The following is a 17,684-nucleotide window of genomic DNA, read 5'->3' on the forward strand; positions in this document are numbered from 1 at the left end:
ATAGTTTGAAAAAGAACTTCATTGAGAACTGTCTAAAGGGGACATATCATGAAAATCTGACTTTTTCCATGTTTAAGTGCTATAATTGGGTCCCTAGTGCTTCTAATAACCTAAAAAATGTGACAAAGATCAACCCAGTAACTTAGTTTTGGTAAACCATTCTCTGCAAGTATGTGAAAAAATGGGTAATTGAAATTTGGCTTCCTTGTGATGTCAGAAGGGGATAATACCGCCCCCTAATCTGCACTATTCAACCATGGCACTGCCATTTAGGGCAGAGATCAACTCATTTGCATTTTAAAGGACACTATCATGCTATAATGCATTATCTATATGGTATTTTGAGCTAAAACTTAACATGCGTACTCAGGGGACACCACAGATTTATTTTACATCTTAAAAAAGTCTTTATGAAGGTGAAATGTGCCCTTTAATAGTTTAGAGAAATCACACATGATTAGGTTCTTGATGTTACATGACATTACCCGCTTGCGCTTGTTAACTCTTCCCCGCCAGCATTTTTTATGATTTTTATAAAAGTTTAATGCCATCCAGAAAATGTTCTTATATATATAAAATCCATCCTATCTTCAATTGTTCTTTTATCACCTCTCAAATATGGGTTGGTTTCTTTAAAGATATCAAAATTTGAACAAAAAGCTGAGATAATTGCATTTTTGTAAAGGATCAAAACACAGTACACAGATTTTTTACTGTTTTTGGATCAGTGGATGCTTAAGTGTTTTATAAGTTGGGTAAGAGTGCCACCTAGTGTATAATAGTGGAAATGGATTGCCGTAAAAACTGGTCATTGGCAGGGAAGCGTTTTCTCTTACATGACAATATAACTCCTGAAAGGCGGGGAAAGAGTTAAAGAGATAGTTTACCAAAAAATAAAAATTCTGTCATTATTTACTTACCCTCAAGTTTTTACAAACCTGTTTACATTTCTTTGTTCTGTTGAACACAAATTAGGATATTCTGAAAAATGTTTGTTACCAAGCAGATCTGGGCCACCATTGACTTCAATAGTAGGAAAAGACAGGGGCGGTCCGAGGCGATTTCCCCGGATGTTTTGAGTTTAGCCCCGAATGTATTTTGAAAAGTTGATTGACAAATATGAAACCGCACAAAAGCCTGTAAACCCCTGAAATCAAGTCACCTTATTTCATTGTGCTTTGGATTTACTGCATACAGCCTGTTAAAAATAGACATAGAGTTTAAAAAAAATCTAGCCTATAAAATACATTTCTTTGCTGTCGGTAGCCTATGGGCTATTCCAATTCTTCCTCTCTGTTGAATATGCAGCAGATAAGGGATGAGATTATGAGAGCAGTATTTAACTGCAGGAATGGAACTACTGATCTCTACAACGGTAACTTGATAAAGTATCTTTAAAATTTTAATCTGATAATTTAACGCATTATTATATGAAACGTAATAATATAAAACATAATACTATGAAACAAAATAGTATATAGAAAAACATCCCCCCCCAAAATAGCCCCTGTAATCCATTCTTACACTGACCTCATTATTTATTCAATTACAACAGCCAATGGCAAGGCTCCAGCAGCAATATGTTTATATTTAGTTTTAGATGTTCTGTTTATATTATGTTTTAGACGTTCTGTATGGTACATAAATAAGATGGTTATACAGTAGGTATACTATATTGTAGGTTTATTTATCACTCGATCGTTATTCCTTCGGTGCAGCAGTTTAATAATCTAATTTTGGCGGTTCTGTGACATCATCAGCTCATTCAGGTGATGTCTGAGTAAAACTCGCGTGCAAAAATCTACTTGAGAGGAAAGATTAAAGTTCTTATGACACTTTACTTCTGCGACCCGCCGCGATTAGGTGAGTACACTTTTATATGCTACAGATCACGTTAATATTTTAATTATACACTTTATACACTCTTTGAGTTTCAATGCTGGAAACACCTCTGGGAAAAGATACTACTATGATAGGCAATGGTGCCACAGACCTGTTTGGTTACAAAAAAAATCTGAATATCTTCATTTTGTTTAACACAACAAAGAAATTGATGCAAGTCTGGAACAAATGGAGAATGAGTAAATTATGAAATTTTTTTTATTTATTTTTTGGTGAACTATCTCTAAGTCTGACATCACACACTGTCACGTTTAAATGCTTTGGGACGCTGTGAGCTTGGAGACTATAGTGTACACCGTGATTTGAAGAGCTTAGACTTAATGTGTGATATGAATAAATAGCATTTGAGATTGTAGTGTGAAATGAATGGAGTGGAGGTTCAGACCTGGAAACAGTTTTTCAAGCAGATATGTTCTTCAGGCAGGTTGCACCAGCTGGGCGTACACCCGGTCGTAAGACTAGTCTGGACGTAAAATGCGCTGAACGTCCTACGTAGAATTTACACCTGTTGCACCATCTAGGCCAGGGGTGGGCAACTCCTGGTCCTGAGGGCCACGGCCCTGCAGAGTTTAGCTCCAACCCTAATCAAACACAGCTGAAAAATCTAATTGAAGTCTTCAGGACTGTTTGGAAATGACATTCAGGTGTGTTCGATTAAGGTTGAAGCTAAACTCTGCAGGACTGTGGCCCTCAATGCCCACCCCTGATCTAGGCGTAACACTGGTGTGAGACTAAATCTTAAGTCTAGTCAAGGATAGGTGCAAGTAGAAAGTGTTGACTTGTTTCTATGGCAAAAATAATTAAATTGACGAGACATTGGCGCATCTGATTTACACAGGATACGTGAGCAGGCTTTCATGCATGGCAGAGTGCTGCGTTTCAGGCAACCTGTAACCCGTGAATCACGACTTCAAAACCACGCCTCACGACTCTGAACTGGGAGTACATCGATCTAGTACGAGTTCACGGGTGGGAAGTCACAAGTTTGACTGCTCAAAAACCTGCCTGGAACGCAGCATAAGAGATCGCAACAATAAATTATTATACGTTACTTAGATAAGAAGAGCTTATTAACAGCTTTGTTTCGTTTCGTTTTTATTTAGTCAAACTGTTTGAATTAATTAGCAAATAATTACTTTAATTATTGCAAACAGGAAAAGCTTTCGTTTATTTAATGCAGGTTGTGTTTGTAGGGTGACGCACCCAACTTGCAACCGAGCCAGATCTATGCGTTGGTTTCTGAGATCTGTAGGGCACCGGTACAGAGAAGATGAAACACCTCTACAGGTTTATGATAAACATTTTGCCTGCCAGTGGTGAATTATTTAGCTGTGACATGAGACCTTTTCATAATGTCTTACACCAAACGCAAAGCGTGCAATCGCATCGCGTTGCTCGCTCTAGATAACTCGCGGGACGATAAGACGCGTTTGAGGCGAATAGTGCGTGTTTTCACGGCAAATCCGCCGCCCATATCGCGTCATTCGCATCGCCCCACGCGAGGACGCCTCTGATCGCGTCTTTACATTGACTTTGTATGTAATCTACTCGCGCAAATCGTTGAACTCGCATCTGGTGTAATCCCCCGGTTACGGTGGGTTTACACCAAATGTGAAGCGTGCAACGCATCGCGTTGCTCGCTCTAGATTACTCGTGGGATTTAACTTCATTTCATGCGAATTTTTCGCTCGAGTTTAATATTTTCAACTTGGGAGAAGATGCGTTTGAGGTGAATAGCGCGTGTTTTCACGGCAAACGCGCTGCTCATATTGCGTCATTCGCATCGCCCCGTGCGAGGATGCGTCTGATTGCGTTTTTGCATTGACTTTGTATGTAATCTATTCGCGCAAATCGTTGAACTCGCATCTGGTGTAAACCCACAGTAAACCCACAGTTAGGTTTAAATTGCACACATCACTTACATTAGCAAAACCCACATTATTGATCTTGAAGTGCAGTTAATATAAAAGGATAAATGAGGTTGTAGTGTTATTAGTTCAGTATATGTTTTGTTTCCAATACAAACACCTCTGAAAGTAATGTTGGTACTGTTCTCTGTTACACACATAAACCCATGGCCCGTTAGTTAGCAGCCCTTTAAAGCTATTAGCCCTTTAACAGCACAATATAAACAACCTCCAGAACACAATTGACTGTAATGTGTCAGAAGTCGGAGCAAACACCAGCAACTGCTTATATTTCCCGGTCTCCTGTGGTTGTACATGAATGTTCTTGTTTTCCTTCCAGTGCAGTCAGGAGCTAAACGCTGCATGACATTAATAATCGCTGTTGGTTTATCTTCCTCTAATGAGAAATATGAATCTCTGTCAGTGACTGTGTGTTGTTTCCACCAGAGTCAAGCGCTTTGCCATCTAATTTAAACCTGTCTGTCCTTCCTCATATCTCTATACATTATTCATTTTATTGCATTGTCATCGTCACACAAGCAGCTGTATCATGTCTCTTTCATGTCTACTACAGCCCTGTGGATTTCTCTCAGCCCGTCGCCTTTGAGAACGCAGAGATCGGTCATTGTCCTGACCTGGCTTCACCTCCAACTGAAGTTCCTGAGGAAGAAGAAGAAGAAGAGGAGGAGGAAGAGACTACGCCCACTCCAGCGATCAGACCAACACCTGCCAAACCTCCACCGGTACCTTACACAGTACATACACCAGCATGGCTGTATGGAAATACTCGTTGACCAGAAAATTATTGCTAGTTAAGATAGTTAACAATAGAAGACTATCACACAAACATCCAATATACAGCTTATACTTCTGACCAGCATCTATCAGCTGGTGGCTGACTTTATTAAATAAGCTTTGATGCGGCATGCACTAATTCTTGTCTAGTGTACTATTTTGGACAAACAGCATCAGTTGGGTCGGTTTTTACTTTAGCTTGAGAAAGAGGATGAGAAATAATGGAGTGATGGAGAGAGCGAGAGAACAGGTGCATGGTAATGATGGAGTGTTTTCCAGGTCATTACTCTCATAGATGAGGTGAAAGCAGGAGTTAGAGCCGAGATTTAGAGTGAGTGTGTGAAGATCTATTGGAGCTTTACTGCAGTAGTTTATATACTGCTTGTGTTTCTTCTCAGTAGCCAAGTTTCAGCTTTGCATAAAACTTCGCTATATTTTTTACATGTCAATAAAAACTGGGAAATGGCAGCGTTTTTATTAACCGATGTTATGTGACTAAAACTTCAATTTTACTCTCGTGATTATTTATATCATGTTGACAGATTTAGGTTTAGGAAGGTTTACATATATTTCAGACAGCGCATTAGCCCTTATTTTTACTCAGAGGAGATGTAGACGTGTTTTCCAAGCATTCATGAAAAGCATTCCTTAAACTTGGGAGTGGTCACGTGTAAGGTGTTTCTGTGAAGTTGTAGTACACAATTTCACATCATTAAACATTCAAACACTGCTACAAACTGATTGGATGCTCACGATTGAGTTATGGGTGGGGCCATGCATGGTAGCTCCGGTGCATCATGGAGCCACTGTTTTAGCCCGCCCCTAATTCAACGTGAGCATCCATTCAGGTTGTAGCGGTATTTGAAAGTTTAGAGAGACGACAGTTTTCCCACAAGTTAGCGTGGTTTCAGCATTAATATCACATTTTTCTGTGATGTCACACAGGGGGAACACATTTAATATCGGACTTTAAAGAATGATCATGTGACTTTCATGCACGTCATCTGCCCTGTAAATGCAAAGAAACTAGGTGTGTTCAATTTCATGCGACGCTGCTCAGAATAATAATAAAAGTTGAAACCATTCATGTAGGTTTCACATTTTGTCTGACTTGAGCTGCTGCTGAAGCCATGTGACTGTGACGTATGGTATTAAAGTACAGCGAGAGCATTTCTAGAGCAGCCAGATGGCTCAGCATAAGACTATGAGAAGACTTGTTCGACTTTGTTTGGTGCTGAAAGAAATGACAGCCGGATGGTTATAAAAGCACAGCGAGAGCGATTCAAAAATCATATGGAAAAGTCTAATTTCAACACGCTCTCGCAGTACTTTGACGTCATCCGCCTGTCATTTATTTCGCCGCTGCATTAAGTCAAACGCACCTAGATAAATCAGGGTTTCCCGCAGCATATTTCAGTTAAGGCGGCCCGCCTAAGCTTGGAAACCCTACCGCCTTAACTAGCTCGTCCAAAAAAAAAAATGCTGCACAAAAGGCCGTCAAGTGCATCTTGGAGAATAGCGCATACGCGCATCACACCGCATGCGGGGACGTGCGCCACACGGCCGAATGAGAGAGACGTGGTCCGGACCGTCACTGTCTGGAGGATAACTGGCCAGTTGATGAAACATCTCGGAGAAAAGCGCAGACGCGCTTCACACCGCGAGCGTGCACGCTCACCACACGGCCGAAATGAAATAAGACGTGCTCCGTCATGTCTGAAGGATAGCCAGTTGATAAAACACGTGTCCGTGGTTGCAACTCTAATTAAAATATTAGGTTTTTTTAACAAATTCACAATCTAATTCACTTAATTCGAAATTATAAAAGGAAACACAGGGCACACGTCACTACGGCAAGCAGCAGGTGTCCGACTTGACAACTCCTCCATCGACAAAATGCAAACCTCGCTAATCTGCCTGTGCAGCACCGCATGAACTCAAACAATTTTCGTGTGATAGTCACGGAATTTTTTGCTCCTTTTTCCGTGGCATTCTCACGGATTGGTTACTCAACTGTTTTGTCCTATTTTCTAACCATTGTCGCTTCGGTTTAGGGTTAGAAAATATAAAAGAATAAAGCAGAAAAAATAGTATAAACCAATAGTTAAAGTGACATGCTAACGCAAACACCAAATCTAACCCTAAACCGAAGTGACAATGGTTTAAAAAAAGGAAAAAGCAGTTGAGTAACCAATCCGTGAGAATGCCACGGAAAAAGACAGTCCGTAGCAGGGCCGCGTAAAAACGCAGAGATCCGTGAGAATGCCACAGAAAAATTAGCAAAAAATTCTGTGACTATCACACGGAACTTTATGAGATCACATTGATAGTTTCTATTGCGGTTTTGCGATATATTCCTTTTATTCAAATTCCCCAAAAAAATACCTCATGAGAGCTTTAAAAAAAATTGTGATATATTAGAGTTTTAGCAAAATTGCCATTTTCATTGGCCGTATATTTTTTCATTTGTCAGTTTAAAGTGTAATGTAAACACAACTATTGACAGCTTTATCTCTTCGGTCCTGACCATTACTGACAACATGACATTACAAACACTACACATCTTTATACAAGTAATAAAAACAGACAGAAATCAGACCATTTTATGTATTATTGATGTACAATAAGCACACTGGATTGTAAAATGAAAATGTATGGCATAGCTCAGATCATTTCAACTTAGATGAATTTGGATTTTACACTTAAATATCGTTTATGTGCAGACTTTTGAATCTTAGCATATTTTGATATCTCTGCTAAAACTAATGAAGACCCTTAAAGTGAGACTACTGTAATCTATTGAAGAAATATAAAGCCGTTCTCACGCTGACACTCATTTAGTATTAGTCATTCAGAATTGAAGTTTATGTGAATAAGAAGCAGTACGGTGTAGAGATCAGACGCTCTCCAAAGGGTTACACTAAATATTAGACTAGTTCATGATTATAATAAAGACTAATATTTTCAATTCGCAATTTCACTTTGTGCAATTTGAAGTGTAATGGAAACACAACTATTGACAGCTATTAAACAGGTTACAGTCAATAGAGAGTTTCCTCTCAGTAGTTGTTAAACTGTGTTTAATTTAATGCATCATAATGCTTTCATGCTCTGTATGTTACTTTAGTAATGCTTGATCTGCTGTACTGTATTTCTGAGCTGTGCTGCTTCATTATGTTTCTTTCTGCTGCTGTCACTCTGCTGCTATCAGGCCACGCCCCCCGCTGAGATCAGCCCCTTGCCAGACACGCCCACCAAAGAGCCCTGGGTATTAACAATACTCACACCAACATGCACAAAACACACACACACACACACAAACGCACGTCTGGTTTATTATCTCCATTGGGACAATCAATAGATATAATGATTTTTATAACTTTCTGCATTATTATTAAAAAAACATTATGTACAATATACAAGCTTGCTTACCTTAATTGAGGTCCACACAGTGACATGAGTCCCCATGAGCGCAGAGAATCAGAGAATGTATGAACAGATCTATTAAAGGTTAAAGATGTTTAAATCGTCTTTCTTTAGTGTGCACAAAGATGTTTGAATGGGATGAGAATCAATAGTTTGTCCTTTGGCGCCACCTGCTGTTATTCCTGATAAGCTCGCTGTGATCCGCAGGGTTCCTGTGCTGTTGCAGCAGATCCTGTCATCCTAGAACAGGCTAAACAGTTCGGTCTGTCCCGAAACAGTCACATGGCCTTTGAATTTGATGACACCAAAGTGAAAAACCGGTGAGTGAACCATCAACCTTATCATGTCTGTTCTGAGCTTCAGCTTTTGTTTTATGACACACATGTATGTGTATGTGTGTGCAGGTTGATCATAGAGTTTGAGATGCGAACAGAGGCCGATTCTGGTCTGGTCTTCTACATGGCCAGAATAAACCATGCTGACTTTGCCACCATCCAGGTGAAGGCGGGAATAGCTCACTTGAGTTATGATCTGGGCAGTGGAAACACCTCCACAAGCGTGCAGCGCATCGTTAATGACGGACAGTGGCACAAGGTTTGACAGACACATTATGTACACACTGCGTTTATTACTGTATTATTTCTGGGTTAGGTAGTACAGTAATGTATAATTAGTTAAGTTCACAGTTTTAAATCAATGTTGTCATATTTTTTATGAAAAGGGTTTTCTATTTATTGAACTCAGTCTGTGCATTTATGTACTCAGTGGCTTTGAATCTGTGTGTAGTTCCGTGTTTTAAGAGAGAAGCAGAGAGGAATTCTGACCATCGATGGCCGTTATTCAAATCAAACGACCAGCCCAAAGAAAGCTGATATTCTGGATGTTGTGGGAATGTTGTATGTGGGGGGCTTACCTATCAATTACACCACCAAACGCATCGGACCTGTGAGTACACACATACACAACCTCAGAAACACATCACACACAACCTCAGAAACAGTACACACGTCACCAGGGTGCGATTTGTGAAAAAAACAGAGGGGGGGATGTTTTCATAGGCGTCGATTTCGGCGACGGTGGGTACCCACCACATATTTCGTCATGAGTCATTTTGTACCCACCACTAGTTTTAACTTTTTTGATTGTTTTCAGTGGTTATGAAGAGCAATATGAGAGAGAAATTTGCTAATTATTGTCCGACCTAAACAAAAATCCATTATAATATTATTATTTTTTTAAATATTTTTCTAATTTAAATATTTCTAATATTCAGAAATGCGCTCTCCGCTCACGAGCTCTGATCGGAACAAACCCGAACCTCACTGTCTGCTGAACTTGCGCAGAAACATAAAAATATAACCAGCTTTTCAAAATAGTTTTAAAACTAAAGATTTATACTATTTTAGCACAAATTATGAGCTTATTGACGATTTTTTATAATTCTTGACATAATGCGTCTCTGTCCACAGCACATGTCAAAACATTTTAATTCATAAAATAAATCATGAGAACATGAACTCATCACTGCATTTGCAGGAATTGTAAAATATTTTTTCTTATTAACTCATGAAGCAGCCTAACGCAATATTTTTACTGTAATAGCTTTTTTTCCCCACACATATGAACTGTGATCATGCACAACGAAAAAACACGCAATAATTAAATCTTGAATGGCAAAACTATATGGCACAATGTAGTGTCAACTTAAACATAAATTTGAACAATGTATTGATTGCAAAGTTAAACCATTACAGTAGAAACCGTTTTAATGCTGCTTTTAAAGTAATAACATTAACTTTACACCGCGATGCTTTACAGTGAAATTATAGAAAAGTCAGATGCATTATGTGTTAGTCAGCCTCATTTGCGCAAACTGGACGCGCCCTCGCCTCGCTAAACGCCTCATCTGCGTGTAACTTCGGCCATTCTCAATGGTGTGACTGGGACACTAACTCTGCTTGTCATCATAAACAGATAATCAGATTGTGATCTTTATTCCCGCTTTATTAATATGCGGCTGAATATGCTGCATTTCATCGTTTCGACACACAGCTCCATAACCATCTCGCAAGTGTTGATAGGCTGGTGTAACCGGATCTGTAACCAATCAGATAGCGCCGTGGGCGGGACATTGATCAAGTCTTCAGAGTGGTGAATACAGAGATGCTGCGCGGCAGCTGTATCAGAGCCAGCCAAAGTAGCGCATTTTAAAACAAAATTGACTTTAATCAAACCACGGATCCGTGATAAGTTTTGTGATCCGTCTCGCCACTAGTGTAGGAGCACTGATCACTTTGAGTGGGGGATAAATTTATCCCCACCGGGGATAAAAATAATTAAGCAGAGGCAGGGATACATTGACCAGAAAGGGGGAAATCCCACGCATCCCCCCCGGCAAATCGCACCCTGCACGTCACACACAATCTCAGAAACAACTCACGCATAACACACCACCTCAAAAACACCTCACGCACAACACACCATCTCAAAAACACCTTATGCATCACACAAGTCTCTCTCTCTCTCTCTCTCTCTCTCTCTCTCTCTCTCTCTCTCTCTCTCTCTCTCTCTCTCTCTCTCTCTCTCTCTCTCTCTCTCTCTCTCTCTCTCTCTCTGTTGCAGGTGTTGCACAGTATCAACGGCTGCATCAGAAATTTTAAGATGCTAAATCTGCCGTTGGACATGGAGAAACCCACATCCAGCTACCTTGTGGGATCCTGTTTTACCAATCCAGAGAAGGGAACTTATTTTGATGGAACTGGCTATGCCAAAGCTGGTAAGACTTGAGAAGCTAAGAAAAGTATTAAGCATTTATTTCCCTACTGAAAAATCCAGCAAAGACCAGCATAAGCTGGTAGCTGGTTTTAGCTGGTTTAAGGTGGCAGTAGCTGGTCTAAGCTGGTCATTCCAGCCTGGCAAAGCTGGTCAAGCTGGTGGGCCACCTGGTCTTCCAGCATGACAAGCTAAATCCAGCTAGACCAGCTAAAAGAGTGATCAAAACACAGCTGGACCAGCTTAAAAAGTGACCAAAACACAGCTAGACCAGCTTGCTACACCAGCAATACCAGCTAAAACCAAGCTGGGAGATCAGCTAAAACCAGCTCACAAGCTTATGCTGGTCTTAGCTGGATTTTTCAGTAGGGTTATACAGTACATGTTTTTATTATATTATATGCTTTCAGTGATACGCACAACCGGCGCAACGTCATAGAATGTCTCTGAACAGGTTCACGCCCACTTTTGGGGGAGATCAGACTAGACCTTCCATTGACTTCCATTCAAAATAGCGGAACAAAGCAACGTTCGTACACAGCCGGCAGGCGTAAATAACTTATGAAATCACTCAGATTAAACATGTTGAGTAATTATTTGTCCACCCTGCCTGCCATAGAGCGCGAAAGATACATTAACACATTTAATTTGGTCAATATAAAAACATCTCCCTTTCATTCTTCCAGCGTCAAATTTGTGTAACAACGCTCCCTATTGGCCAGAGGTTCTCTTACCCGGACATTTACTCGTACCTCATCGAGTCAACAGAGAAGCAAGTGAATGATTTTACTTCGTATTTGAAAGTTACTTCGTATTTATTTTAGGGCTGTCAAAATAAACGCGTTAATAACGCGTTAACGCAAATTCATTTTAACGGCACTAATTTTATTAACGCGCAATTAAGGCAACACGCAATTTCTGTTTGACCCACAGCTGGATGAATTGAGACGCAGCAAGTGACCGGCGCTGTCTAGATGAGTCGGAGCTTTTCATAAAAATAAGAACATTAAGCTCTCGTCTAGCGAATCCAATGCTCTAAATGGTAATTAAACATCTAAAATGCACGTTTTCTGCACGTGCAGTTTTCTTTATCTGCACGTTTTCTGTGAGGTGTACGGTACCGTCCCAAATCCATATAAAGCAAAGATGCGTCTTCTTTCACTTTTTAGTTTCGTTTTAAAAAGCATTCAGAAATTATAGAAAATAGACCGCAGGACTTTCTTGATGTTAAAATAATTATTAAGAGAGATAAAGTTCGGGATCTGATTGATATTAAAAGAGTTATTAAGAGTGACAAGGCTCAAAAGCGATGTCTGACGCAGACGTCTGAAGCGCATGCACACAAACGCGCGAGTGCGTGACACTTCGTGCTATTTATACGCATCTTCAGGAGACTGGGCTCGATATATATAGACATCTAACACAAAATTACAGGTTTAAAAATATCTGTTTTGACAAGAATTCACGCAGGTATGACCTATAATCTGTTATATCTGAAGTGAATGTTTGGTTAACTGTTAAGGAAAAGTATCTGTTGTGTCATTTATATTAAACCCTTGCATTATCCTACAGTCTTAAAGTGGTTTGTCTCAATGTCAAATTAAACAATAAAAGAAAAACATATATGTATATTGATATTGTTTTTGCTCTGCATTAACAGGTATAGTTCTGTCATGCTTTGTCAGATTCCAACAATTGTTCCAATTGTTTTGAAGTTTTTTAATAGAGAATGTTAAAATATAAATGACACATTTTTGAAAATTTGCTCATCCCAACTCAATTTGCCAGCACAGGTCACAAATGATGCAGCAGCAAACAGAAATGGAGAAAGAACAAGGTCTTCTAAAGGCAAAATCATATATAAAACTATGGCTGATGGTTCTGTTGAAAATGTAAACAGGCTGTTGTAGACATACATTTGCATATAGCATATATATTATCCAAATCCATGCTGATTAGAGCATTAAAATCTTAAAAAGTGTTACATTTAGGTAAATTTAGAACAGATAAAAATGTGCGATTAATTTGCGATTAATCGCGAGTTAACTCATGAAATCATGCGATTAACTGCGATTTAATATTTTAATCTGTTGACAGCCCTAATTTATTTATTATGTCTTTATATTTAGAGTAATGAGTGCACTTTTCCGTCGAGTCATACAACTAACTGGCTTAGCGATATTTCCAGCAATCACTGGATGGCGTTGTTACACAAATTTGACGCTGTGAGAATGAAAGGGACATGTCTCTATATTGACCAAATCAAATGTGTTAATGTATCTTTCGCGCTCTATGGCAGGCAGGATGGACAGACAAACACCCAACATGCCCAATCTGAGCGATCTCACAAGCTATCTACGCCCGCCGGCTGCGTAAAAACGCTGCCTCGCTCCGCCACTTTGAATGGAAGCCAATGGAAGGTCTGCTTTTTTTATCCCCCAAAAAGGGGCGGTGACGAAATTTACAGTCAAGTTCCCGGATGTGCCGGTAGTCCGTATATATGGTGCTGTGTTTATAGAAATGTGTGTGTGTGTGTGCGTTCGTGCGTGTGTTTATTGTACAGTGGCTGCATATCGAGTTGGGAATGATGTGTCTGTGAATCTTGAGTTCCGGACAGCACAGAAGAGTGGCGTTCTGTTGGGCGTCAGCAGCCAAAAAATGGATGGACTTGGTATTGAACTTGCCAACGGAAAGGTATGAGTGAGAGGGAAAGAAAGATTTGGGTTTTTTACATGTTTTTGTGTAATTCGATTAAGGAAATAATTTACATTTAAATGAAGTTCAAGCTAAAAAGTTTATTGTTAAATTGCTTATTAAAGAGTGTTTGTGTGTGTGCAGCTCTTGTTCCATGCTAATAATGGAGCGGGCCGCTTCACAGCCGTATATGAGCCTGATCAGGAGGCGGGGCTTTGTGATGGACAGTGGCACACTGTGTCCGCCCACAAACTGAAGCACCGCCTTGAACTCATTGTGGATGGGCGTAGGTCTGAGGCAGTGAGCCCTGATCCTCGCTCTCCCTCTGCCGATACCAATGACCCTGTTTATGTGGGAGGATACCCTGGTACGTCCTTTAAACTCAGTTGACATGCTGTCATAGAGTCAAATGGATTCTGGTGCGACTTTATGAATCCTATTCATGTTTGTGTTGCAGGCGGTGTGAATCAATCTGGACTCACTATAAACACATCATTTAAAGGCTGCATGAGAAACCTGAAGATCACTAAATCTGGAAAGATTCTGGAGGTGCAGATGAACAAAGCATTGGAGCTCAGAGGAGTTCAGCCTCTCACCTGCCCTGCTGGATAAACACACACTTGTTGGCATGTTTTAAATAGATGTAATGGTGTTTATACTGAGCTACAGTAATAATATTTTCTGTCCCCTAAACCTTACTGTCCCAGAAAACATATTTTAAATATAAAAACAAGGAAGTCTATGGAAGTCAATAGTGCCTCAGATCTGCTTGGTTACAAACATTCATCAAAATATCCTCCTTTGTATTCAGCAGAACAAAGAAATAGTTTTTAGTTTTTTAAAGGCGCAATGATATTACGCACTTCCGAAAATAGTCCCCTGCTATTGAAAGATACTAAGGGGACTATTTTCAGGTGCTGCATAATATCACTACGCCTGCTGCAGCCATGTTACGGCAGCAAAGTCCTTGATTATTACGCCAGAATGAGAGTATAGTTCCTAGCCATATCTGCCTAGAAAATCACAACTTTTAATTTTCTGTCGGTCTTAGCACACGATGTAACTACAGAAGAGTCAAGTTTTAAATAGGAAAAATATCGAAACTCTTAAGTTATTTTTTAGCGCGATGCTAATGGTCTAATCAGATTCAATGGATTATGCTAAGCTATGCTAAAAGTGCTAGCGCCAGACCCGGAGATCAGCTGAATGGATTCCAAAACTGTAAAAATCAAATGTTTAACTCTAGGGGAGCTGGAAAATGAGCATATTTCCAAAAAGTGGAGTGTCCCTTTAAGCCTTTTGGTTTACATATTTAAACAACTAACTGGATCTCACATTCATTTAACACAAATACTGTCAAATTCCCAAAACTAACCACAGACTGCAGAAACTTCTGAATGAAGGCCAGACCTCAGACTATTTAATGTAATGAGGAGCATCAGACTTTATATTAAAAACTTCTTTTGTTTCAATCAAAACCTTAAAATAGCCAAAACTGATTCTTAAGAAGAAATATTCAAGTAATTATTAAAACCAGACCACATTCATACAAACAAATTCATATCTGACATTATTTACATTCATCCCTAAATGTTGCTCATATTAGACGCTCATCTGAACACACAACGCATGTTTAACACTCTCATGTAGAGTTTATTTTATTAGTCATTATGTCATATTGTCCGATGTTATTATATAAAATGTAAAGAATCTTCTGACTGTTCACACTTACATGATTCAGACATATGAGTCCTGATTCAGATCAGATTTTTTTCTGTTCATTTGCAAAAAAATTGATTCGTTACAAAAAGATGAAGTGTGAATATTAAAGATGAAACCACATTTAAAGAACTGTGTCAGCTGCATGAGGAACAATGGGGAGGATATCTGTCTGCAGCGTTTGAATGGAAGTGATTCTGAAAGGTTTTCATGTGGTTTTCTCTCAGAGGTCTCGTGTGGTTTTTTCTCCTTGTTTAGCATGCTGTGATATCATGAACTGTGTTTCAAAATAAAGAAATATCCCTTTCTACTCTGTTGAAATCACTTCTACAGTTGAGCAATTCAGTTCATCAACTGAGAAGAGAGTCAATTCAAATGTCAATGGTTGCAAATGTCAACCTTACCGTAAAAAATTAAGTTTATGACCATATTGATCTTTCAGATGTCAATATTTGGTGGCTTAAATACTAATGCTGCGAGATATTAGATTTAAAAAACATTTCTATATTTTGGTAAGTGAGGCTTTAAGAAATGTCACATCCATAACATTGTCTCTTCTTCTTAAATATACACAAGAATATGAAAATAATATTTGTTCTTTGAAGAGCTGTCCCTTCTTCATTTGTCTCTCTCAAAAAAAAAAAATCCTTATTTGTCACATCCATAACACATGTATATTTCATTATCAGTAATGTCAATATAAACAGATGGTTCAACATATCGGTAATACATGCATTCTCCAAGAAAATGTGATTTAATTTTTGAAAATGTAACATCCGTAGCCCTGGAATTATTCTATTATTTTATCCAATTTATCATTTTGAATGTGGCATTCATGAGTGTCCGGAATTTCAGAAGAGAACCCAAGTGCGGACTATGAAGGGTTAAATTAAAGACTTTAATAACAAACACAAGACAAAACAATAAGACTTAACACTAAACTTTACAAACAGCTTGACAGATCAACTGGACTACAGTTCTTGACAAAGTTCACATAACGGTACAAAATGATCCTGCACAGGGCTAAGGAAACAATGACATTAAATAAGAAAACCAAACAAGATAACGAGGAAGGAACAGGTGATGGGAATGAACTAATGATTAACAATAAGCAGGATAACGAGAGGGCCGGGACAAGAGACAAGACACCTGAGACACATGACCCAATAGGCAAAGCCAGCCTTCACATAGAAGCCGTTTCTCAATGTCAAGGATACTTCCTTGGCAGGACTAGTCCTTTCAAGTCACTTCCTTTAGAGGCTAAGCGAGGCTCCTTTTAAGCATTCGGAGAACACATTAAATAGAACAGGCTAGCAAGTGCACGTCATTACGTCATTGCGTGATTGAAAGGTGTGCTTTCGGTGCTGCGCGCATAGGATTGTGGGTGATTTCAGCGCGTGAAGAGCGCGAAGGATACAAATTTGCATCCTTTCCTGTATATGGGATATTTCTCGAACGAAGGACTCAGTCCTTGGCTGAAATTTCAAGGATCCTCGACATTGGAACAGTCCTTCGACGGACGTCGATGACGTAGCATCCTCGAAATTCTAGCTTCCGAGGATCCTTCCTTGACATTGAGAAACGGCTAGAGCCTGGGACTGCCAGAACCCTGCCATCATGACTAGATACAAATACAAAACAAGACTCCTAGGCAGGATCCTGACAGTACCCCCCCCCCCTTAAGGGATGCCACCTGGCGTCTCCAAGGGAACACACAGGACAAAGACTATAAACACTTCAAAATATAAGACAACAAGGTGCTGGAGAACACAAGACAACACAAGGCAAAACTAAATCAGACACACGAGTCCACAGGGTATGCACAGGGCAATTAAGTCCATGGAGGTGCAGGACGTGGGCGCAGCGCAGAGTGCGCTGGCTTCGGCTGCGCGGGACGAGTCGACTGCGCGGGCTCTGGCTGTGGCTGCATGAGCAGGGGAACAGCAGATGAGTTAGAGGACTTGGGTTCAGCCATCTCCATAACTGGAGCAATCATGGCGGCGGTCAACCGGAGAACCGTGCCGAGCACGGCGGCAACCATCTTGAGGACAGGATCGGGTTTGGCGACTGCTCTCCAGAGCAACGAAAAAACAGCTGATCGTTCTCGTTCCGTCATCTGAAGTGTGAAGAGGGACACTGCAGCAGGCTCCGACATCGTTGCTGGGTTCAATAGTGGCAGGATCATCCTGTCAGGAATTTCAGAAGAGAACCCAATTGCGGACTATGAAGGGTTAAATTAAAGACTTTAATAACAAACACAAGACAAAACAATTCTTGACAAAGTTCACATGACGGTACAAAATGATCCTGCACAAGGGCTAAGAAAACAATGACATTAAATAAGAAAACCAAACAAGATAACAAGGAAGGAACAGGTGATGGGAATAAACTAATGATTAACAATAAGCACACAATTAGCAAGGCCATGAGCCTCCACATAGAGCCTGGGACTGCCAGAACCCTGCCATC

General features: G+C 39.9%; 1 protein-coding gene across 1 annotated transcript in view; it reads left to right on the top strand.

Moving 5' to 3' along the window:
- lama2 (laminin, alpha 2) overlaps window positions 1–15,525 on the top strand; it is a 238,298-nt gene extending 222,773 nt beyond the window's left edge. The window contains 9 exon segments of the mRNA XM_073855781.1: window positions 4,384–4,552; window positions 7,816–7,872; window positions 8,238–8,350; window positions 8,435–8,624; window positions 8,817–8,975; window positions 10,653–10,806; window positions 13,366–13,496; window positions 13,641–13,863; window positions 13,954–15,525. Coding sequence (XP_073711882.1) covers window positions 4,384–4,552; window positions 7,816–7,872; window positions 8,238–8,350; window positions 8,435–8,624; window positions 8,817–8,975; window positions 10,653–10,806; window positions 13,366–13,496; window positions 13,641–13,863; window positions 13,954–14,108 — 1,351 coding nt within the window. The 3' untranslated portion in view covers window positions 14,109–15,525.
- Window positions 15,526–17,684: the final 2,159 nt, after the last annotated feature.

Source organism: Misgurnus anguillicaudatus, chromosome 18 (genome assembly GCF_027580225.2).
Source record: "Misgurnus anguillicaudatus chromosome 18, ASM2758022v2, whole genome shotgun sequence".
NCBI classification, from domain to species: Eukaryota; Metazoa; Chordata; class Actinopteri; order Cypriniformes; family Cobitidae; genus Misgurnus; species Misgurnus anguillicaudatus.